Raw genomic sequence first — 23,959 nt, 5'->3', positions numbered from 1 at the left:
TACTGTCCAAAATAGAGGGCCACAAAGCTAAAACATTTTGTTGTTTCCCAGGTTTTTCTACGATTTAAAATAATATGTTCCACTCTATTTTGCTGCACACTAACCATGTCAGCAGCTGATGGTGTGTGTATGTGGGCATAAATGTTCGCTGGTCTTAATGGGGCTGCTCCAACCACCAGCTGTCTCCTGTGTCAGTAGCCTCCCACATTGTCTGGTGTAGATTATTGAAATGTTACAGTGTGTGGTATTTTATATGAATTTTTCATGCTTTCATTTCTATGGGAAGGTTGAGTGAACATGCTTCTAAACGCATGTCTATTTCAGAGGCGGCCTCACGCTCCACACCTGCTTTCTCTCGGCCATTGAGAGGCTCAGTTAAGTGCATGGGAAGACATTTTATGGCCACTACCTGCAGTGTCTATCAAATCCCAGAAAATCATCATCCACCTTCATTATTTTACCTGCCAGCTGGATTTGTAGAACAGTATGGGGCCTCTCGAAGATAAACTGACCGACAAATGCTAGCACTCCTTACTACTACTGCTGATGATAAAGTGATACTTTAATGATCCCCACCATTATTCCATTGGAGCAAGATTCATAAACAGAGAACAAACTATTAACTTACAGTGCATTTTGTTAAGGAAATAAAATTAAATGTTTCACTGTTGATGATTAATTGATCTCACTATTGTTGTTTAATCTGAATTCTGTGACTTTTAATTGCAAAATCTGAAATTACAGTATATGTATAGCCCCAATTTTAAGGCTCTCTTCCCTATCCTGAAGACTAATGCCATCCCTGTCCCCTTTCAAGCTGGCTGACTTTCAGTAGCAAGTGAAATGATGGTAATGTAAAGCTAAAGGCAGGCTTTGCAGTTTCAACGGGGCTGGGGAGGGTGGGGGCACACCACTTTGTTTATGAATATTTAGGATGACGCTGAGGAGGGATAAACCCCCTCAGGTTCATGCCAAGACTAATAACCCATAGAATTAATGTAACACTTTTGAATGCCTGTCTGGAATCTAATATTTTGATGTCAAATGTGCACAAAAACATAAGCGCTCTCATATTTTGGGTTATGATGGGGTACAAGAGTCCTGAGGCATTTCTAAATTATACTCCCTTGAGAACTGAGTGCCATTCATCATTCTTTACCACATCAAAACAAGGTGGGGTGCCCTCCCCTTTGAAACTGCGTAGTCTGTCTTTAACTTCACGGACCAGATACTCAAAGACAGTAGGCTCTTCGTTTGATATGCTGTCTCATCACAGTGAGTGACCCATGGGATGTCCACTATTTAAAGGAAGAAAGCCAAACAAAAAAAAAAAAAAAAATGACAGCACAAAATTAATACAAAAGATACAGAATATGCAAAAATATACAAGTTCCAATCCCCAACAGTCCCAGGCATTTTTAACAGAGCTGAAATAGGGCAGACCTAATCAGCTAGCTCTTGAGTAAGTGTGTGTATTATGTGTGGGTGTGGGTGAGAGAGAGAGAATCATAAGATCTCTGGGTTTGTCAGTGCCAGTCACAGTTTGGCATTCATTAGTGAGCTGCAGGACTAGCAGTGCTCAACAACATCCTGTGAGCCAGTTTAAATTTCTACCAATTAACAACCATGTAACAAATGCTTGTTACGTCTGCTGCTGCTGCTTAGCTAAGTAACATGATGGAGACACTCAGCCCAAACAGTCCAAACCCCCATAGCCCATTAGTCAGGCACGATGCAGGGAAAGAGTTTGCGGAGCTTTTGTTTCTGAGCTCTCCTAACTTTCCTTTAACTGAACGTCATTGAATCCTAAGACCTGGGACACACAGACTGCATCAGATTTGCGTGAGCGACGCTGAACATCTTGATTTTCATTTTGGTGGCCGTACAAATAAGTCAGACCTTGGGGTAGGGTAAGGGACAAGATTAAGACTCCTGAGAAGTTGGAGGAGGCTATATCCTTCCCAAAGACAGCTACTGATCTGGCCAGTGATAAGCTGGTGGTGATAACTGAGAGGCTGGCAGTGGGAAATGAGCAGGTGACAATTCATTCGACCAATGTGGTAACTCCTGCGTCTAACCTAGCAACCCACTGGATTGGTTGTCTGCCTCTGCCTTGGAAACTAATGACTAGCCAAGCCAGTAGCCGATCCAGTAGGTTGCCAGGTTTGACGCATGAGTTATCACACTGGTCGAATGAATTGTCAGCTGCTCGTTTCCCACTGCCAGCCTCTCAGTTAGCACCGCCGGTTTATCATCAGCCAGATCAGTAGCTGTCTTTGGCAAGGATATGTATGGCCTCCTCCGACTTCTCAGGAGTCTTAATTTTGTCCCTTACCCCCTGCCATGTCAAACAGCCTGCATGAGCAGTGTGGCGCTGCATCCCTGATGCGTCGCTGCAGCAGCAGCAACTTGAGTTTAGGAGCAGAGCCTATTTTTAACACGTGCAGCGGGCAGAAAAAACTCAGGAAATACAATTCTTTTTTTTTTTTTTTTTTAACCAAAATGGCAGTGAAGTAACAACTTCTCTACATCATACCTGCTGCATTTTGTTATTGTGAATGTCTTAATTAATTAATTACAATCTTGACAAAATACTTAACAGGGCGTTTACAATGTTTTTCTACTCCTGCTTTACCACATTTAAAGTGTCATACACCATAGAGATTGTCACATTTTGCTTATCTAGCATCTTAATGTCAAACTGTCATAAGGTCTGTATAATTAGTTAAACATGTAATTGGGTTTTGGGTCATGTAAGGAAATAAAAAGTAAGTCAGCTCAGTATCACTGTAGATGCTGTCTAGATAATGTATTTAACTTTGGTAAAATGAGGATTGACAGCATTGGCCAGGGCTCTAGCAAAGTTTGTAGCTGCAAGAATGGGTGAAACAAATTTGATCCTCAAAACAGAACAGTATCTTCAGCTCTACAGTCCTTTTGATAAGCATTTAATAGAGAAGGAAAAGGTCTGGGATGCAAGAACTTCAGCTGTTGATGTGAACAGTAAAGCTTTGCATGTGGCCTCTTTTCCCTCTGCAAAGTAACTTGCCTGTATATTTAATGAAATGTTGAGCTGTACATGTATATTGAAATTCCAGTGGGGTTAGTAGCAGCAGGTGAGGCTTTCGGTGGGAACGGATGCACGCACCCTGCAGCAGCATGCCACACACAACGCACACACAGCATATCTGTTCCAGGTGTAGCAGTGCCTTTGGCTCCACGTTAGCTTACTATGTTATAGCTCTACATTGATTTAATTGAGAGTATTTAGAAGATTTTAGGTAGCTGAAATGTGAAAACCTATTCATCACAATGATACAAGTACCTGCTGAGGGGAAAAATAACTAAAATTCTAAGTTATTCCATTCTAAATCTTGGCCTAGTTCACCAAACGAGCTTTTTTGCAGTTTAGTGAATTTGTTGCACTTAAGTGAAGTTTCTTTGAAAATTTGCCACCAGGTCACTTATTTTGAAACCTGTTTTAGCTTAATCAGTTGAAGGCAGGGTTTGCCTCAGAGAGTTGACAGTACAAGTCCTTGCTACAACACACTCTAACACACACACACACACATTCTCACACCTTTACACTCATCTATGCTCAGTGTCCTCTCCCAGCCATATGGGCCATCCATCAGGCCTCCTGAGCAGGTATAATCCAGGGGGGAGTATCTTTTTACAAGAGTCCCATTAGTTTACGAGCCGTCTGCTCCCTGGCGCCATCACTTTGTCCTTTAGATGAGTTAGGCCGTTCAGGACTCTCTCACGGCATTCAAGGTTTATAGGAGGGGAGCTTAACTTTTTAATACACTGTATGATAAAGGTGTCTGTCCGGATGCTATAGTTTTGCTGGTCCCACCATCAAAATAGCTTCACACAGCAATGCAGCAACACACATGCTGTTTGCAACACTAGATTGGATGGTGGTTATCTAGTTTTTACTATAGCAATAATTCCCAAGAGGGCATTCTTTTATGGATATGACAGCGATACAACAGTACTGTCACCCATGATCACAGCAGTGAATGCCTTTTTGAGTGGTATGACTTTTTATACAACAGTTGCTAGTGTAGTGTAGTATATGCTGCAGTGTACATGGTATGTACAATTGAAAATAAGCTACTGTTGCTCATTATCGCTCTGGCAACCATATGATGTAACTTTCAATAGAGCAGAGCTAGTCTTTCTTTTTCAGGATGAGCAACATGATAAGAATTTGAGTATACATACTGCTTTAATTGTACAATTGTGTTTTACAATTAGTGTGATGTAGATCTCAGGGTTATTTCGTAATTTGTGTCCAATATTTACAGTGTCTCTTCGTGTTGCACGGATTAAGTTGTGTTCCTTTGGGCTTAATCTCAGTTTGCTTGGTCAATATGCCTGTTATACCATTTAACATCCCAGTTGAGCAATTCACAATTTTTTAGGTGTTACAGTGTAACTTCGCTGCCCCAATTTGTACAAAAATAAAATTTGTCTACTGGCAAGTAACAACAGGATGGAGTAAATTCATTATAGTATGATAGTAGGTCACTTTAGGGTGTAGTGGAATACATATTGGATTTATGGCTAGAAGTTCACAGGTAATATACCTTTTGAGTTTGGTGTTTCTTAAGGTTTGGACTACATCTGATGAGATTTAGTGCTGCTGTCTTGATGTTGGTTGGATTTGCTGAGGCAGTCGCTATTGCAGAATACAAACCGTTGTTTTAGCAGGTGTGTGTGCACATGTGTGTGTGTGTGTGTTTGTGTTGCTGAGAACTTTGTGGTGTTGTGCCCCAGTGGTCGTGCTCCGTCTGAGCGATGCCTGAATAGTGCATGGCTCCGGCCTGCCAACCGTCTCCCCTCCTGCTCCCATCAGCTCCCCGCTCAGCCAGCACTGACTGACAGCACTTCCTCCCTCCTCGCTGGGCTGTCTTCCACTCCTCTTATTGGCCTGCATACACGACCAAACGCACAGGCAGGTGGACTGAATGACAGGCAGGCACAGAGGCAGCGCATTTGTGCACAAACTTATACTATCACTCATACACAGAGCCTCACTTATACCCACTCGATGATGGATCTCGCTTGATGTTTTTCATATCACAACAGCCTCATCTTGCTTGGCTGCTTGTACAAAGAGCCGTCACTTGCAGGTTCTTCAGCTCCTACATCCCGATTGTTTCAGTCTACTCAGGAAACAAATGGTGACGAGGATATGGGCCTTTTGAGTACATACATGACTCAAGTGCTGACACTTGACTTTCCACTTGCCTGTTTGTGTCTAATCAAGACAAGAACCTGAATTTGCAGTCTGAATGGGATCCTACGAATAAGAAGCCCAATCAAGACTCTTGTGTTTGAACACTTAGTTCTGAAGCGGCTCGGGACCTGAGTGTCGGTCGTCCATGCAGCCTGAAAGAGTCGAGGCCACGGAGGTGAATGAGACATGTTCCCTCTTCTCTCAACAATTTCTGTTTAAGCACATTTTTTACCTCAATGAAAGTAGCATCTCTGCACGTAAAATGACACTATTTGATGCGTATTATGGTTGAAAGCGGTGTCTGTGTGGGTGTCACATACCTGTACAAGAATAATAACCTGAATACCTTTTATTTGTGTAGCATCCTTCTGAGAGAGTATTCCAAATGGCTTTACAGAATGAAAAAAATACACATGTAAGCAAATATACACAATTAAATGACATAAAATCAGGTAAAGAAGTAAAATCATCTCAACAATCAAGAATGCCATTTTGGTGTGAAGTATGTGTAAGGTTACTTAATCTTATCATAGGGGTATATCTCTGTATGGGAATTCAACGACACATATCAAAGCAGATATATAAAAGCTTCAAGAGCTGCCACGATCTCTACATTCATGCCTTACGGTACAGTTATGTTGCTTTCAACTATAAAATGCGCTTGAGATGCCTTTAGCAAGAGATCCAACCCCCGGCTGCCTCACTAGAGCTGCTCAGCATCTAAAAGTACATCACTGTGTTTGTGCTGGGAAATCCTTCATTGTGTGCATATGTCCCTTCACTCAAATCCCACCAGCCGGTACTACATCATGTTTTTAGTCATGTTGCCTGGTTACATAAGAGTTAACGTAATAAAAACATGTGGCTATTTAGTTTGATTTTGCCCTCTGAATGTTGTAAGAGTCATTGAACATTCATTACCTCCGAGGGTCCCATATCAGTGCAGCTGTTATGGTGTTCAGCAGAAGGTACACGGTGTCCTAATCACCCCCTGTGGTCCCCAGCTTAACTCTAGCCAAGACAAAGTGCGGCCCTGTAAGTTCATGCATAATGGAGTACAGTAGACAAGAACACAGAGGAAGGACTAGGAGCAGTTGCCCTTGAGTTGCACATACTCTGCTGGTGTTACAGGTGTTATTCGCACCAGTGAGGAATACACCTTCCTCTAGGGTTGACTCTCTCTCTCCAGACTCAGTTCCCCGAGGCCTGTGCCTGTCACTATGATAAACACCTGTGCTACTGATCACACTAATTCCAAAGCATGTATATAATAATGTGATACTTTATTGGTCCCAATAGGAAAATTCTCTTTTCATTTGCTCCCACTTGCCCTTTTACATGTATATATTTAAACGATTACAGGTGAGAAAAATTGACCATAAACCCAGTTTGTAATCTGCCAGCGTGCTGCTATCGTTTCTGTTAAGAGCAATTGCAGTTTTGTGATTTCCCACGCAATATTTAGAAGGGGTAGTGACTGAATTTGTCACTTAAAAATGTCTTTTTAGCATTATTAATATTCTTTGTTAAATCAGCTAGCCCCTAGATGGTGAGCTTATTTGCATTTGGCCGTACCCTTTGCCTTAAAATAGTTGCAGAAACATTTTCTTCAAAATGTGCCAAGTTCCTACTGAACAAAAATAACAGACTAATATTCAAAATGTCATGGTATGCCTTTAATTTATTACAGTGCAGCAAGAGCTTGGCTGTCTCATTCATAATGCACAAGAGTTACCCTGGAGAGCCAGATATGTTTTCTGAGAGACGAGCTAGCCTTGCGCTAATGAAACGACATCTGCAATTTAGCCAGTACGTCAACTATGCTCATGTCGCACTCTCTGTCTCCGCCCGCTGTGGGAAATGGATTTTTTTTTTCTCTCAGAAATTGATCAGTTGAAGCTGAAATGAGTAGTCCTGTAAGGGGTTTAGACATATATTGTACGTGAGTGCATTTTGCAAAAGAGTTAAGCATCCTCACAGAGTCTGTTTGACAGATATAGATTAGACATTTCTCTATATGGAGATTTTCACTGAAAGGAGCTTTTTTAGTCATGTCAGTTAAAATGACTGAAGCTGGGAGAAAATGATGAAAAATTATCTCCTTGTAGAATTTCACATTGTTATTTCATGTGCTGTACCAGTGCAGTGCTCTGCCAGTCAAACTGGTTTCATAAGTTATCTTGACTCACTTTGGGGAAGCTGTGATTTGGATTCTGCAGTGGTCTGGCTCACTGCTGGAGTGTATTTGGAAGGCAGCAAATGCAGGAGGAGAGGCTGTGTCCGGCATTTGGGTTTAACGGGCAGACGTGCTCATTTTGCTGTCCAAAGGGTACCAAGTGTATGTTTACCCTTTGCCACGCTCTTACATACCCACTCACACACAGCACACCTCGCTTCAAGCACATTTTTTCCATCCCACAGAGGTACACACACATGCACAGATGGACAGAGTGAATTTTTTCTGCTGCAAGTCATTCCTGCAGTGTCTCAGAGCTCGGCGAGTAGAGGGGACAGGGCTTCCTGGAGGTCGGTGTGGCCTCTGGAGGGAGCCAACTTGTGTCTCTCTCCTGACTCCCTCGTACTCCCCTCTTCTCCCTACCCCCTATGGTGAGATTAATGCCAGGTGGGGGAAATATAACAGATAGTTTAATTAAGCCTGAGCCAGCAAGATTCATGGACTCATTTCTTCGTCCGACAGAGCAAATGAAGGTACAAAGGGTGTGAGGCGAGAGGAGAGACACCCTTGACTAGCTCTTTGGAGTGTAATGAATGGAACAGCGCTCCCGAGATTAAGGTTTCACCCTTAAAGACTTGGACTTTGTAAATATGGTTCTCACCATAACTTCAGTTTGGCAGACCTGCCAATCTGTACGCATTTTGCGTAGCAGCATTTTGACATTAAAGTACATTGGTACGATTTGACTCTAAAATAAACAAAAAGCTTTCACACGCCTCATGAGTTGGACCCATTGTGCATTACTTAAGTCTAACAGCAATAGGCAACAGTGAGCCTGAGTCTAGCCTGCAGAAAAACAAAAGAAGAAGAAGAAGAGGTTGACCATTAATAGTGCTGGATTTGTTCCCCTTAACTTCACTTAACCTGCGAAAAAAAATATATATTTGCAAGTGGGGATGACCGACAAATGTGTAATGTTGTTTCAAAAGATTGTAGTTTGGATCTGCTCATTGATAGCGACACTCTTGACCTTGATTTTATCCCCCTGTTCCCTCACCTCACTCTGGCTGGCTGGTTGCTCAAGTGAGGACTCTTCTTTAAACTCCGTTGCAAAGGTAACCAGACTGTTGAAAGCTGAGATTGCGAATTGAGTTAAGTTCATGTTAGCCTAACGTTAAGTATGTTCTTGCAAGCCAGCTTGCTCGTTCACCGGTCATTTAAGTTGGCAAAGTTACATTGTCCCTGTGTTGCATATGGTAATAATATGACTTTTAATAGTATTCATAATATTAATTATTGCAGCCAAACACAAAATTGTAATCAGAGGAGTAGATCATTGCATCTCTGGCTAGAAAAAAAAAAAAAAAAAAACAGTGCACATTCTCCAGAAATTCCTAGAAAGTTACCACGAGAGATGTCCATGCCTCCGCATCTGTAGTTGTCTTCACTATGCATTCTGCATTGTCTTTTATATACTGATATTGACATCAGTCATAAAGGATCAGAAAGCAATAATTGAACATTGCGTTCAATGTTCAATTATTACTTTCAGTGTAATGTTTAGGTATTAAGTATTATACCTATATGAAGTGCTCATGTTGGTGTAAGACATTAGGAAGGATAGATATGTCAAGTTAATTCATAGTTTTTTGACAATAGAAATATGATGGTAACCGCTAAAAAGAAGTAACAGCCATTGCATGTTGAGCAATAGCTTTGCAGGCAGCTCACTTGGTGGTCAAGCACACACACTCATCCATCTGAGACACACATAAATATACATTTACTGCTCTTCAGTTCCTGAAGTCGTGAGGAGAGAGTGTAGCTGAAGGCGTGTCAAAAAGCAACGAGAGACCAAGAGAACATTGTTGAGCCTCTGCTCTAGCCTTTCTTTGGAAATGTTATATATGATATCAGAAGCAGTCTTTTCATCTATGTTTAAATGCAACTTGCAGTAGCACAGCCTAGCCTTGGGGTAATCGAAATCGTCCCATACCATGGTGCTCTGATTCTGTATAAACCAACAGAGCCATGCTGTGCGCTAGATCACCTTATTGAATTTCTATGTAATTAAAGTCAGTGGGGACAAGGTAGGAGAGAAATTTAAAGTGGAGGATGTATAGGAACTATAGTGAATAAATAGCTACTCCCATCAGCTGAACAAGCCCTAATGCGTTTCACTCAATTTAGCCAATGGACTTAGCCCGTTGCTGTTTAGCCGATTGCTATTTCCTATTCTGCTATCTGTCACTGACTCTCCATTGCATTTGCCTTGAAGAACAGGCAAGGCAGAGTCATTTGGCAGCACTAATCAATACCATTCGCTCTGTGCGAAGGGCTTATCAATTTCCAGCCAGCGCCTTGAATAAGATTCTGGGAGGAATTTGGCTTATTCATGAGGTACATCTGTTTCTTTTTACTCAGAAAAGTATGTTAAGGCAGTGTCATTTCATTTGCACTCAAATCAATTTCCCCCTCTCCCCTCACTACGCAGGTAAAACAACAACGGCAATGCAATTACAAGTAAAGAGATTCCAATCGAGTTTTCATGTTTGGCTCAGTTTGGATGTGGTAACGTGTCCTATTGAATGCTAATGGGGGATTCTAAACTTGCAGGGCCCAGGCAGAGGCAGAGCTATCCGTGAATAATGGATGAGTTTAATGTTAGCGAGAACCCTTCCAGGAACCACCTGCTTCTCAAGAAATAGTGCTGAAAAATGCACAGTCATACATCTTGGATATCTCCGTCCACCTGCACCAGGTAGCCAAGGTCACTCAATGCTTGCACTGGCTTTTGCAATAGTTAGGAAAGTTATTTGGGTAAGTAAAATGTGTCATGTATTACCCAGGAGGAGATTTGGGCAGTTAGTCCCTACACGACACACTGTATATTGAAAGTAAAAGTAACCTTCCACTTCTTTACAGAAACTTTATGATTGTGGTTCCAGGCATATCTGAACTATAATGTAAGCTTCTTTAGTAATTCAAGTCCGAAAAGTGGGTTGCAAAGTGTTCTCACAGGGTCAGAACAAGTCAAATGGATGAATATTGTGTTATCTAATGTAGTAGACAAGAAGACTAAAGGCTAAGGTAAAATGTGAGCTCCTATACAAGACTATCACGTGCTGATGTGCTGAGACAAACGGCAGCTTTTGCTTTGTTTCTGGGCGTGAGCTCTTTTTCCTTGAGGGAAATTAGGTCGTACACATTTATCGTCATGTGGTTATTGTGTGCCAGAGTCAGATAGAATGAGCCCTTCATTTGAAATAGAAAGAAATAAAAGACACAGCTTACTGGATCCAACAAGGTAATATGTATTCCCTTCGGACGTAGCCGATTCCCACCATAAACCACCCGTTCCCTCTGTCGGAGCGTGTGTGTGTGTGTGTGTGAGGTATGCACCAGACTTAATGTGCGGCACCCAGCATTAAGCCATATTTTTTGGGTCTTCGTGGACCCGAAGGGAGCTACTCTCTGCCAATTTAAAAGTTCAATTTGCACCTCTCTGTTAGATTTATTTTACGTTTTAGCTTGCCGTCTCTCCCACCCATCCCGCAGATAATGTAGTTAAAAACCCACTTCCATTCCCATTAAATACTAATTTCACTGAGGGGAAAGAGAGGCATGAAGTAGGGATAAAGAGTGAGTGATTGATTGGTGATTGGTGATTAACTGATGAAGTAACTGATTGATTCATTTGTCCATGAGTGGCTGGCTTGTCCCGATCCAGTTGTCTTCTAAAATAACTACAAAGCATGATGAATAGAGTCCTTCTTTCACAAATAGCCACTATTTATTTACATTCGAGGCTATGTGGTGAATATTTATTTGTCTCTTCTAGCAGTGGAGGGCATTTTCTGCTGAATGAATGTATGCAAATCACTGATACAACATTGGAGTGTAATTGAGAAATTCTAGGCTTATAGCACTCTGTGTTTTCCTTGAGATTTTTTTGTTTCTTTACAAACTCAGTATTGCTGTGGCTGTTTGTGGCTTTTTTTTTTTTTTTTAAACCTATGGTCAGGCATTTTCAGTACAAGTGAATGTAACCCTAACCCTAAACAACAAAAACACTGGTCAGCTTAAATTAATTCGTCTTGTGCCTTTTTTTCTTTTTCTTTTTCCAACAGAGGAGCTACGGAAACTCAGCTGGTCGGGAATCCCACGACAGGTTCGACCGATTACGTGGAAGCTTCTCTCGGTAGGTTTTAAATTTACACACATGCACATAAACACATGGAAGTGTACGTCAACACCCACAACCACCAAAACACCAACAAATGCACACACATGTACACAGTTGTATGCCAACACAAAAATTCTCACAAATACATGCAAACACATGCAAACCCATAGTAAAACATTAACTCTTACAAGCACATATACATGAACACACACACACACACACACACACACACACACACTCTCTCACACACAAAGTTGCTGTCATGTTTTCTCTCTCAACTCCTCTCCCTTTTGTGATTTATGAAGACCAGTCCTATTTTCTTTCTTTTTTTTTTTTTAACTTCAATAGGGAAAATTAATTGCAAGGCTCAAATAATTTATTCATGAGACGCGGTGTGTTTACTCATTAAGCCATTGTTGTGGTCTACAGCTCCTAGTCTGCAGAGAGAGGGACTGGCTTTTGAACGCCATGACTCTCACATTAATTACCGCACAATAGCTAATGTGCCGCAGAAAAGACGTCATTAAAGGTGTGTGTGTGTGTGTGTGTGTGTGTGTGTGTGTGTGTGTGTGTGTGTGTGTGTGTGTGTGTGTGTGTGTGTGTGCCTGTTTTTTTGTGGTGGGAGGTTACTGACTTAGGTTTGGACTGTTAACTGCTGCTTTGTTTGGTACTTTACTGAAGTGAGGGTCCATAACGTCTTATGAAGCTGTGGTCCATAGCTGTGGATGTCTGGGTGTGTGTGTAGGGTGGGGTAGCTCAAGCAGATCAGTACATTGCTTGTGTGTGTGTGTGTGTGTGTATGTCTCTGTGTGTGCATGTGCGTGTTTGTCTTTTATGTTTGTGTGTTTCTTGGTCTCTAACTGCACAGCTAATGTACCAAAGATAACACTCCATTAAAGGTTTGTGTGTGTCTGTGTGGATGTGAATGTGCACATCATTGTCTTTGTCTCAGTGTGTGTGTGTGTGTGTGTGCGTGTGTGTGTGTGTGTGTTGTTGTTGTTGTTGTTGTTGAATGAAGAAACTTTTTTGCTGGCGCTGAACTTTGGGGCTGCAGGGTAGAGCTGACCTCTGCCCTGTGTAAATGGTGGTTGGACCACCTCAGCTTCACTGAGGATAATAAGAAGGAGGGAAGGGACAGGAATGGGGAAAAACAAACACAAAACAAAAGGAGAAAACTAGAAGGATGGATAGATGGAGAGAAAGTATAAACAATAAAAAATGAAAGAAGGGAAAGAAACTGGTAGATATGAGATGATGAAAGATAGGGAAGGAAGTAGAGAAAGGGATTAGAAGAGAATGGTGAAATGAATAGGAACGGCAAAAAGAGATAGATAATCCCTTCTCGGCCATGTTTTTCCCCTCTCAGTTTTCTCCTTGGTTTTTACCTTGGGGTTATCTGCTTTGTTGAAGTATTGTAACCCTCTTTGCCTCTCCACCAGCTATCCTCCTCAACCATTTGACATTCCTCAACCCAGGAGACATCCTCCGAGTTTGATTTGTAACTTTCTGATTGTCAGGTGTTGAAAACTACCCCGCTGGTTTGCTCCCAAGTAGCAGTCACAACAGGAGTGATGTTTTAGCTGTTGCTTTTCTTTTATTAAAAACATGGAGATGTGGGAAAGTTGACATTGAACATAATGGAGTGAAACAAATATCCCCACCAATCACATTTGTCTGTGAAATGTGTTAATAAACATATAGGCAACATTTTGCTGCTGTGCTGTTATGTAACCACTACTGGGACAACTCAAGCCACATCCGATCCATATCTGAAGTGTACATTGCAGGGTTTTCAATAGATTTTTACAACTTAGCCCTTGTGCTGTGTGAATTAGCCCTGGCCAAATCCAAGCTCAGGATTAAAGCGAACACTGGTCAGTGTCAAAAGCACTCATCGATCCTGAAGTATCCCAACACTTCACTGCCTTTTCAATCCTGTCTGTGCTATGATACAACAGAGAAATAGATAGGAGGGATCAGGCTCAAAAAATCTATTCTCCATCTGGCGCACGCACAACCACACACACACACGCGTGCACGCGCTCAGACTCACAGCCCAGCCTATATTCCATAAACTTGACGGAGCCACCTAATAAAACTTCACTTCAGTGACGTCCCCTGTGCCCTTCCCCTGCTCACCGGCGTGCGGCAACCTATTTGATTTTCTCTCCCCTCCAGCAGGCTTGCCTGAGCCAGGCTCTTCTTCACCTGACAAAGACGAGAAACAACTTCTCCCACTACGTTCAATACCTGCTAATGCTCCCCCAATGCCCCGCATTTACCAGCACATGGCACAAATCGTACATCACTGTCTCCACCATTATTAGCCGGTATGGAAATTAAAAAGCAAGAAAGAGGGCAGAAAAATCAGACAACAGGCTGGGAGGGAGAGAGCAATTTTTAGCCTCATTGGATAGCTCTCTCCACCCCCTTTCACTCCATGGGAGATAGGCGCCACAGGTTGCCCGTAGCTCCAGAAACACATGCGGTTGAACTTCCTATTATTTCAAAATGAAATAATACCGTTTTATTTCATTTGTTTAAAGAGCATTTGTGTCCGAGCCTGAAGGAGAAGGGGAAAAATTAAATGGCTTTTGTGCTTTGCGAAAGAATGTCAGCCTGTGGCAGTATGTACATTTGCTAATGGAGTGTGGCTTTTAAATGTGAAGTGGTGGGAGAGAAAAGAAAACTAACTGGCTGTGGAAATATTGATAAGGCTGAAGGGTTATGTGAGATATATCAGGGCCTATGGAAGTTGAAGCAGTAGGGAATAGATTATTTTACTGTAATATTGCTGTAGTACATTCTACATAATCATAGCGCTGGGTAGAAAAAGACAAGGTTGTTTTTCGCTTTGGTGAGTCGGACAAGTTGTGCTCTCTGTCTCTTGGTGGGCACAACCTCAAAATGATCTCAGAACAGCAATTTCTTTTTGAATATGTAGACCTCCACAGGGCTTCCTGAGCTGTCAGGCCCCAACGTTAGCTACCCTGCTGATCCACTGTCATCTCAGGTATTACAGTGTTTCCTCTCGAGCTTTCAGCTGCAAACAGTCAAATTACTTGATGAAAACACATCAAGGACACAGAACTAAACAGTTTTAGCTTGGTGAAATTTTCCTTCAGATTTCATTTCACATGAATTGCCTGATAACCTGAGGCCAGCACGATGTTGACTTGGGGCAGTTGATGGCTCAGTCGGCGGCCCGATAGCATCAGTGCCAAGAACAAGTTTCTGGTCTTTTCTCATTTGCTAGCAAGAAATGAATCATTGACTCTTTACTGTGCCACCGCATGGGCCGCTCTGCTATGATGTTTTTTTTTTTTTTTTTTTTTTTAGCAGATATTGCAGAAGTTACTTCATATTATGAACTAAAAACAAATAGTCTGCTTTGTCATAGAGGCAAGAGTTTCTTTGGGTTGAGAATGATGAATCAGAATTTTTTATTTTTATTATTTTTTTTTTTTTTTATAACATTTACTCATTTTTTTCAGGCTTTCAAATGCAGTGTTCAACTTAACTGTTTCCCTGGATAACAAAGATACCCCAAAATTAGAGGACATGGATTTGACGATGACATTTGTTAGGTGACATGTTTTTGAGATATTTTTTTCCAGGGAGAGATGTCCACTTCTTCTTGTGGGTGTCAGGTGATTGACAGTAAGGAGAGCATAGCTTAATGCATGCATTGATTTGAAAACACAACATAATCAAGTACAGTGAGGGCAAAATAAATAAGTAACTAAATGAGTAAATATAACAGAATGTATGCACAAAATCATATTAAGGCTTTTGTTTACCTTGATGGATTATCTCTCTCAGGCAATTTACAACTCTGAGGAGGCTGTTTTTCATACTTTACCACAATGAAAGGCAGCAAATGGGTTCTTTTGAAGGTAAAACAAAAGCCCTGATATTTCCAAATATACAGAACTGTGCACAGATACCACCAAGAGACACCCCCACCCCTCGCAATAAATGCGTAAATAAATGAATGTTATCCCTCAAGAAACCTGAATAGTATGTGCCTTAAGGTAAAGATATTGCTAAATGTTGGCCTTAAATTGCTGCGCGCACCAAAGTAGTTTATTTAATTTCTACCAATGTGAAATTTCCTTTTAACAAAGTAGTTTCCAGGGGTCCACGACCCTGTTGGCAAGCCAGGATGAATACAGCAATGAATAGGGGTATCCAATCTCAGCTGATGCTGGAGGAAAGACATGACGCATGGTCAGAGGTGTGTCTGTGTAATCAAATTGGTTTGCAGCTCCACTCTATCAGGCTACATTGATCTGAGCTATTTAACTCCCAAGGAGATGAGGGGTGAAGAGGTGAGAGCTTGAAGAATGGAGACAAGCGGAAGCTAAAGGCAGGGTTTCTTCACATTGAGTTACTCCATATAATATGAAAATTCTTTGTCCTGACTACAAGTGTTGTGAATAAGCACTGATCTAGAAGAAAATAGGTCCTCCTGGCGCCGTGTGCATTGTGCAAGGTGGGTGCTAAGCAACATGTTTGGTCCACTCATTCAGTCCAGACTTATTATGTAAGCATTTTTTTTAACACTACCATGTGTTTTATTAAATGCTTACAAAATGGATTCAAGATTCAACATGTTTTATTGTCACTCTGGTTATACCAAGTAAAATTGTGTGAAATGCTTTGGCCATGTCTGAATTGGTTTTGGGCCTGCTGAGGGGAGATCCATGGTACAGAACGGACACGGTCGCGTTCTTGACTGTCTGTAAACTTTACAGACACTCAAATAATATTCTCGGTTAACCGAAATAAACCGATTAATGAGGCCTGGTGGTTGCCATCCCTAAATCATACATAACTGTACAACAAGCATTAGCAGTGGTATACCATTATTATAACACAGTTATTGACCAGTTAGATTGCATGATCCGAGCAGACCATTTTATAAATTCAAGTATAACACTGTCTGATGGAAAATTTCAGTGAACAGTTGTAACTGGAACAGAGTGAAAAGCGGCTCTATGGAGAGAAACAGACAGATCCAAAAAGTTGGAGAAGTTCCCAAAGTTTTTCTTTATTCAACTCTTGCGGGATGTTCACAGGGACAGCTTGCTTCTGTAGTTACGGCGTAAAGTGCTTGAGTTAAATAGAAATCAATTTAGTTTGTCAGAATGCTTGCTAAAAAGATAATTTCATTTAAACCCCCTAAATGGATTCCCCAAGCATATTTTTTCTGTCTTTTTGAAGAGAGTTTGGCTGTTTTACTTAAGTGGAGGATCCATTAGAGGAGTGGAGGGTGGGAGGGACGTAGGGAAAGAGGGATTGATGGTTCACGATGCGGTTCACATGGGCCGATTAACAGAAGGGAGACCAAGCACTGGCAGGTAACACAGAGGCATCACTCATGTTTGCTTCTCTTTCAGTCTGGAGTCTCTGTCGCTTAAAAAAAAAAAAAAAAAATCCCCAGTCCTCCTCTCTCAAGCAGTAAACCACAACCGAAATGTAAATTAGTCACTCAGGTTCACAAAATAAAAATTCAGTCATTCAGGATCGGACACAGTGAGCTGCTCAAATAAATATACTCAATTACTCGTAACTCTATGGACTCTTTAAGAAACATCATGAAAAGCAAGCCATTTGCCATCTGGTCCTTCTTGCTCTGCTTGACACAAACTCACTCACTCGTTATTTTCTTAGTCTCTTCTGTTTTCTCCCTCTCCTACATTTATGGCTTCTTCTGAGCCGCCGATTGTCAGAGCTGCATGATTATGACTAACATTTTAATTGCAATTTTTTGATTAGATACTTTAATCGCAATTCTAAATCATGGCCAGTAGTTTAGATCATTTGAGGACAGCAGGTGTTGTACTGGCAACAACAACAACAACAAAAAATCTATCTACCTATATGCACACACAGCATATATATATTCGTACTATCATTAATCACAGAGTTGTAAATCATCTATCTGTGATGTTCACTGCATTTCAGGGGTTATTTTGGGATGAAGAGTTGCAAATTACCTTTTTGTTGCATCCATTACCCCTTAATCTCGTTTACTTCCACTTCAGTAAGTGATTTCGACAACCCCCAGTGAACTTGCCAGGACTTGTTAGATTCAGCCCTTGGTTTTACCTATAGCTGGAGAAAGCAATAATACAATAATGATAGGCGAGAGTGTTTTCTAGTTGACAAAAAGTTGCATCCCTTTCTCTTAACTACTGTCAGTGGAGAATTTGTTTCCTCTTCTCCCTGTATAATGATCGCTTGTTGTCTGTTGTTGAGTATTTATGCAAAATGGTGAGTCTAGAAAGAAACATTTTTTCTTCAATTGTGAGAGACACCAGGATCTTAACCCAGAAGTGCAAGATAGATTGCTAATAGCTGTACCATGTGTTTTTATGTATGTGTTTGCATTAAGTATGACTGTATTTTTATGTGTGGAATCAGTTTGATATTTGATATGAAGGACTTTTTTGAGGGAAAACATTTTGGGGTAGCTTTGTTGGTGTTTGGATTTAATGAGTGCGCTCCTATATTTGCATGCTTGCAGGTGTGTCTGGGGATATGTATGTATGTGAATATGTGTGTGTCTGCAGGCAAAGTTAAGTTGTGTGTCTCTGTGTCAAATGGATAAAAATGTTGACTCACCAAACCTTTCTCTCAGGTAGGGATGCACCAACGCATCACACTTGTGAAAACATGACGCAACAGTGGTCTCAGATACTGACTGACTGGCATTCAGTGTAACGTAAAGGCAAACAGATAAAAAAAGAAAAGATCTACTTCTAGGGGTGGACAGTTCAGGCAAAAATGCTCTTTGATAATTATGACCCCTAAACATGACCCATCCTTAACTACTACAGCATCTGACAGTTTACTGAGAAACTTCAAAGGGTGGGATTTGACTCAGGCCTCAAAACCTAAACCCAGCATGGCCTGACCCTGAAAAACATTTCTAGTGTCATGAATAAAGCTTCTTGTGTGCCCAAATATGATAAAAAAGCTAAAAATAGAGTCCATTTCCCAGAAATGAGTATGTAATAACAGCATTTTCACTTATGGTATTGAACCACAGCTTGACTCAAACTTGAGCAATGAAGTGAGAAATTCATATCCCACCTGACATCAGCCCATCTGGTCCAGTCAAATCCAGAAAGGTCCAGTGGAGTCCGGCAAACTAATTACCTTAAACAGGAGGAGGTAGAGTAATTATTGCATATAATTATGTAATCATCAATTGGAGCATGTCAGATATTTTAGTCTTGTCCCTATCCACCTCATCTGTGATGTTTAACAAAGCCCACCATCAGCAAAGACTCAAATGTATTCTACCTGTGGTTTTACCTATGGTTGTTTTCTTTGTGCTTTTTAAGAAATTATCAGGTAAAAGCAGTTCTATCCAATATATCTTTTAGCATTTCAGTTGACTTTTTATGGCAGGATATATCTGTTTTCCTGTACTTGGAGTCACTTTAGGATTTAAGGTAAAAAAAAAAAAATCAAACTGCTGAAAAGAAGAACCAAAAAAAAGTGATGAAATGTTGATGTTAAATGAGCCATCAAGGCCCACTCAACACTGATTGAAACACTGTTTGAAACAGATTACTGAGCTCACGGATATCCTGTGAAACATTTTTCAGACACTGATTTATCAGATGCATCAGACACTGTCTTGGAAACCCAGCCTGTTTGAATAGAGCTTAACAAATTTCAGGTTCAGTTTTGGCTTATTGAGTGAAAGAGCTCAGAACAATATGCCACCCACCTGCCACTTGCTGGCAAAAAAAATAAAAACAATAATGCATGCCATTTGTTGACCTCCGTTGCTGTTCAGCAAATAGAAATGGCTGCCAAACCTGGTTGTTGTGGGAATGAGGCCCTCTCAAGTTTCCAGAGCCTGGAGTCGTGCTTGACTGCTGTTTTGAAGAGTTGTTTCACTTTGTGAATATTTTAGAGTCCCTGATCCCAGCCCTCACTTTTAATAGACTTTAGATTTGTTGTTCAGTTTGGGGTTGACTTTCTCCTCGTTGCATAAGCCAGCCCGCTCAAGCACCCGCTTGCAGGATACATGCTTACACAAGCTTATACTTACAAAAACTCTTTGACACACATGTGTCCCGAAAATGCACACATGCACACACACACATTAAGAGAATTTCCCAAGAGATGGAAAGCATTTGGTCGTCCAACAGTGTTATTTGCAAAGTGTCATTTACAGAATGTGTAATCCCAGGTGGAGGAGTTTGTTTTTCGCGATTGAACTTTGCTAAGACACTCCATTAAAGCAAGTCAAGGTTTTAACAGGTTTTAAGAAAATGAAGCCACTCAGAAGTGTTGGAACAGCAGTTAAAATAAAGGCTCATTAAGTAGAATATACTTACACGAGAGAGAGAGGGAGAGAGAGGGCGATACCATAAAACAACAGTTTACACTGTCAAACACTGAAAAGACAGACTCACTGCTTATCTGTGGAGTTGAATTATGAGTCTGAGTGTGCAGCTCAAAACCCTGTGTGTGTCTGCCTATGTTAAGGTCAGGATAGGTGTATTGATATTATGAGATCATGTTTGCTGAAGTTTTGAATTTGTAGTTGCACAGTTCATATATTGTTAAAAAAATGTTCTGCACATCAAATGAGTCATATCAAAGAAGTGAATTTTCATACAAATTTTACTGCAGATTTCAGTTAATGATGTTGATTTACTCAAATTCTGTTGCAGACACTTGGCTTTTTAAGGAATTTTGTCATTCACAAAGTTGAAAGCCATCTCAGCATTTGGTTCAGTTACACTTTTTGGAACTGGAGCACGCTATTAAATGTCTGCAATTTCTTCATTCTGGCTCTCTGAAAAAGTCTTAGATCTGAGAGACAAATCCCAAACTCCAGCAGTGATCAGGTATATGAGGCTAAACTAAATTTGTGTAATACTTGTTTGTCAGAACAGAGCTACAAAGTGCCCTACAGAAAACACAACAAAGATAAATAAAAAAAACACAAGAAGATAAGCAGTGAAAAAGGCGGCTATCATAACTCAAAAACAGGGCTTACAAAGAACAAAACAAGTGACATACTATGGGAATGGAATGAGTATAAATGAATGATGCAAATGCCATTTCAAAGTTGACTCAGAGTTTTTATTTTTATTACTATTTTTTTTTTTTTTTTTTTTTTTTTTGGCCAGACTAATCTCCAAAGCCTGGAGTTCCTGTAATCACTTTTTCACCCACTTTTTCTTTTTTTGTACCATCTTTCTCTCTCTCTCTCTGTCTCTCTCTTTCTCATCCTCAGGGTTACCTGCCTGCCAATGCAGAGAGGAGAGAGAGCGTCTTACAGAGGAAGAGACAGGAATACTTTGGCTTCATCCAGCAGTACTACGACTCCCGAAATGACGAACACCACCAGGACACATACAGACAGGTACACACACATACACATGTGCAAAGGAGCAGATACTAGTTGTGTGTTTCAAGTTTCCCTTTACACCTGACTTCTTTCCACATCCAACCAAAGACCGGAAACAGACGCTGTGCATGAGACAGACAGCAAAACTTCCAACTCCACTTAGTAGAACAACTTCTTGTCACTAATGCATTCCCTCAGCACAGACCCACACCACACACAGCTTTCAGTCAGCATGAGTGTGTGTGAGAGAGAAGCTATGTGTTTTGGGACAGACAGGATTGGGGCCTGTAGACCGGATTACTGGAACCAGTTATCTGGCAATAAGTGCTTTTCCATGCTTTTTTCTCTTCTCTCTCTCTCTCTCACACACACACACACACACACATACACACACTCTCTCTCTCTCATTTCTCTCTTGTATACTCAAAGGACTGATGTCCGTCTCCATCTCGCTAACATTTATTCACATACACATTGCAACATCCAGAAAGAAAAGACATCATCTTCCACGTTGCCAAGGCCCCTGTAATATGTGTGCGTGCGTGTTTGTGTGTGTGTGTGTGTGTGTGTGTGTGTGAGAGAGAGAGAGAGAGAGAAAGAGAAGACGACATGGGAGGAAGTGTGGTCCAGAAGACTGCTTAAGTGAACACTTCTCTTTGGCTTTGAAAAAGAATATCTAGTTTTAGCCCCCCCATCCACCCTACACTCTTTCAGTTTAACACTTAACTACTTCCTGTTCTTTTCAAAGCCGATAAGAAACATCAAAGTGGGTTGTCGAAGCAAACACATTTCTCATATTCCATCCAGTTTCCCATTGATCTCTTCTGCACCGCGCCAGAAAACTGACACACTTTGTTTTGATGTTTTGTTTGGATCGTGTCTTCAAGGCTCTTTTCTGCCAAATTCTATAGGCTGACAGCTGTACACACTGTTTGTTTTGATGGAGTGGGCCCTGGTTTCCTCTGTGTTTGTGTTTGTGTACGTGTATGTGATGGTGTGTATGTCGTTTTGGTGCTCTACCATTTTGTCAAACTCACAAAAAAGATGCCAAAAAGATACTGCAAATGCTCTGGGTTTTGTGTATGTTTTGTATAAAATGTGTGTTGGTTTACGTAGGTGTGTTTGTGTGCATGTACCAGTCTGTCTCGCTACCTGTCTGTCTGTATTTGTGTGGGATGGTCTGTCTGAGCGGCTCTTTCTCCATCTGTGTTCATAAGTTCTGTCACTCTTTGTGTGTCTCCATCTGGATCTTTAATATAACTGTTTATGTATGTTGTTACCTGTCCAAACACTGTGTGTATATATATGTGTGTGGGTATGTGAAAGAAGGATTTGAGAAGGATATTGTGCAGACAAGTATAGCTATTGTAGAATTCCCACTGTGTGCACTTATGCCAATGTAGAAACCCCCAAACCTTTACATAGAGGTCAAAGTTCAATATTAAAGCTGCAATAATTATAATTGCTATATAAAAAATTGTTAATAAATTATGTCCTTACTCCACATTTTTGTCACTTGAATCTAATCAGTAATTTTTGTAATTTCAAATATTGTAAAATAGGGCACAGAGCAGCTCTGAGGATTTTGTGGGCATTTGCTTTTTCTTGTTTAGTTAGTTAGTTTTAATTAGTTTGTATTAAGACAATTAGTTTGTGTTTACTTGTACCTTGAATCCAAATATGACCTGAGGAAATTTCACACATGCCGTATATCTCTCATGCAAGGCCTTCATGCTCAAGTAAATACAAAACAGATGTATGTGCAAAATGGACGCTCAAAAGTTCAATCCTCTTTAATCATGTCAGAAATGGGAAAAAACAATCCACCTTCAAGTCCAGCACTCAAATTTCATTCGTAAATATTCATTTTCCAAACTGTTTCCAAACTCTGCAGAGACGACAAGCAAGCACATTCACACCTAGGGGCAATTTAGTATCTCCAATTCACCTGTCTTGCATGTCTTTGGACTGTGGCAGGAAACCGGAGCTCCTGGCAGAAACCCCCAAAGACTCAGGGAGAACATGCAAACTCTGTACGGAAAGGACCCTGGCCAGCTGGCTGGGAATTGAACCCAGGACCTTTTTGCTGTGAGGCAATAGCGCCACTGTGCTGCCCCCTTTGTAAAAATGATGGCCAGTATTTGCACCCTTGATAATCAAACCTCATAAACCCAGTATGCATTGCGGGCTATAATTTTATGATGTTGTACACCAGGAGCTGCATATTTGGTGTGCATATCACATGGCGGTTGTACATTAGAGTAAGCGGTGGATATGACTTTTCCATTTGCAAGATGCTCAAAGTGGATTTTCGGAGTGGATATCTGTTTCATAGTGTGTGGTCACATAGAAAGCAGTTGAATTAGATCTACCCTCTTGATGCACAATTACTGTTCAAGATTTCTCATGAAGTTTTGAACAAGTTGCGCTTGGACTCAAGGTGCAGGTAAATCCATATTAATGGCAGAAATTGCATGAAGGGGACTTCTACAGTAGGAACCACTTTGTGTGTGTGTGTGTGTGTGTGTGTGTGTGTGTGTCTAACACCTTTCTCTCCCATGTTGCTGTCAGATCCACATAGACATTCCTAGGATGAGTCCTGAGAGCTTGGTGCTACAGCCCAAGGTGACAGAGGTAAGGCGGACTGGAACAAGCTGGGCTGAGGATACAAGCCAATCCCCAACCCCATCAGCGACACACACACACAGGCGCTCTGGTCCGGTCCGTTGCGGTCCGGTCTATTTCAGTCGGCTTGGCTCCAGCCTCTGTCCTGCATCCGTCTGGCATCCTTCTGACCAATCTGTCTGCCTGTTATGTTGTCGATCTGTGGGGTTGACACTCTGAAATGGTGGTGGTTTTAAGGTGGTCACTCACTGATACACTGGTATACCACATACACACACAAGCAGACTTTCCATTCAGGCGGACAGCAAAACAAACACTCATCCACACATACCAGTTTCCCAC

At 41.2% G+C, this 23,959-nt stretch overlaps 1 protein-coding gene across 3 annotated transcripts in view; it reads left to right on the top strand.

Annotated features, from left to right (window-relative positions):
• tbc1d22a (TBC1 domain family, member 22a) overlaps positions 1-23,959 on the top strand; it is a 151,057-nt gene that overhangs the window by 20,502 nt on the left and 106,596 nt on the right. For 2 of the 3 annotated variants that reach the window (XM_030045856.1, XM_030045854.1), the window contains exons 6-8: positions 11,552-11,622; positions 20,879-21,007; positions 23,564-23,626. In XM_030045856.1, coding sequence (XP_029901716.1) covers positions 11,552-11,622; positions 20,879-21,007; positions 23,564-23,626 — 263 coding nt within the window. The remainder of the gene's footprint in view (positions 1-11,551; positions 11,623-20,878; positions 21,008-23,563; positions 23,627-23,959) is intronic. The other variant, XM_030045855.1, reaches the window with a different exon arrangement.

Source organism: Myripristis murdjan, chromosome 23 (assembly GCF_902150065.1).
Source record: "Myripristis murdjan chromosome 23, fMyrMur1.1, whole genome shotgun sequence".
NCBI lineage: Eukaryota > Metazoa > Chordata > Actinopteri > Holocentriformes > Holocentridae > Myripristis > Myripristis murdjan.
This window is presented reverse-complemented; position numbering and strand designations above follow the sequence as displayed.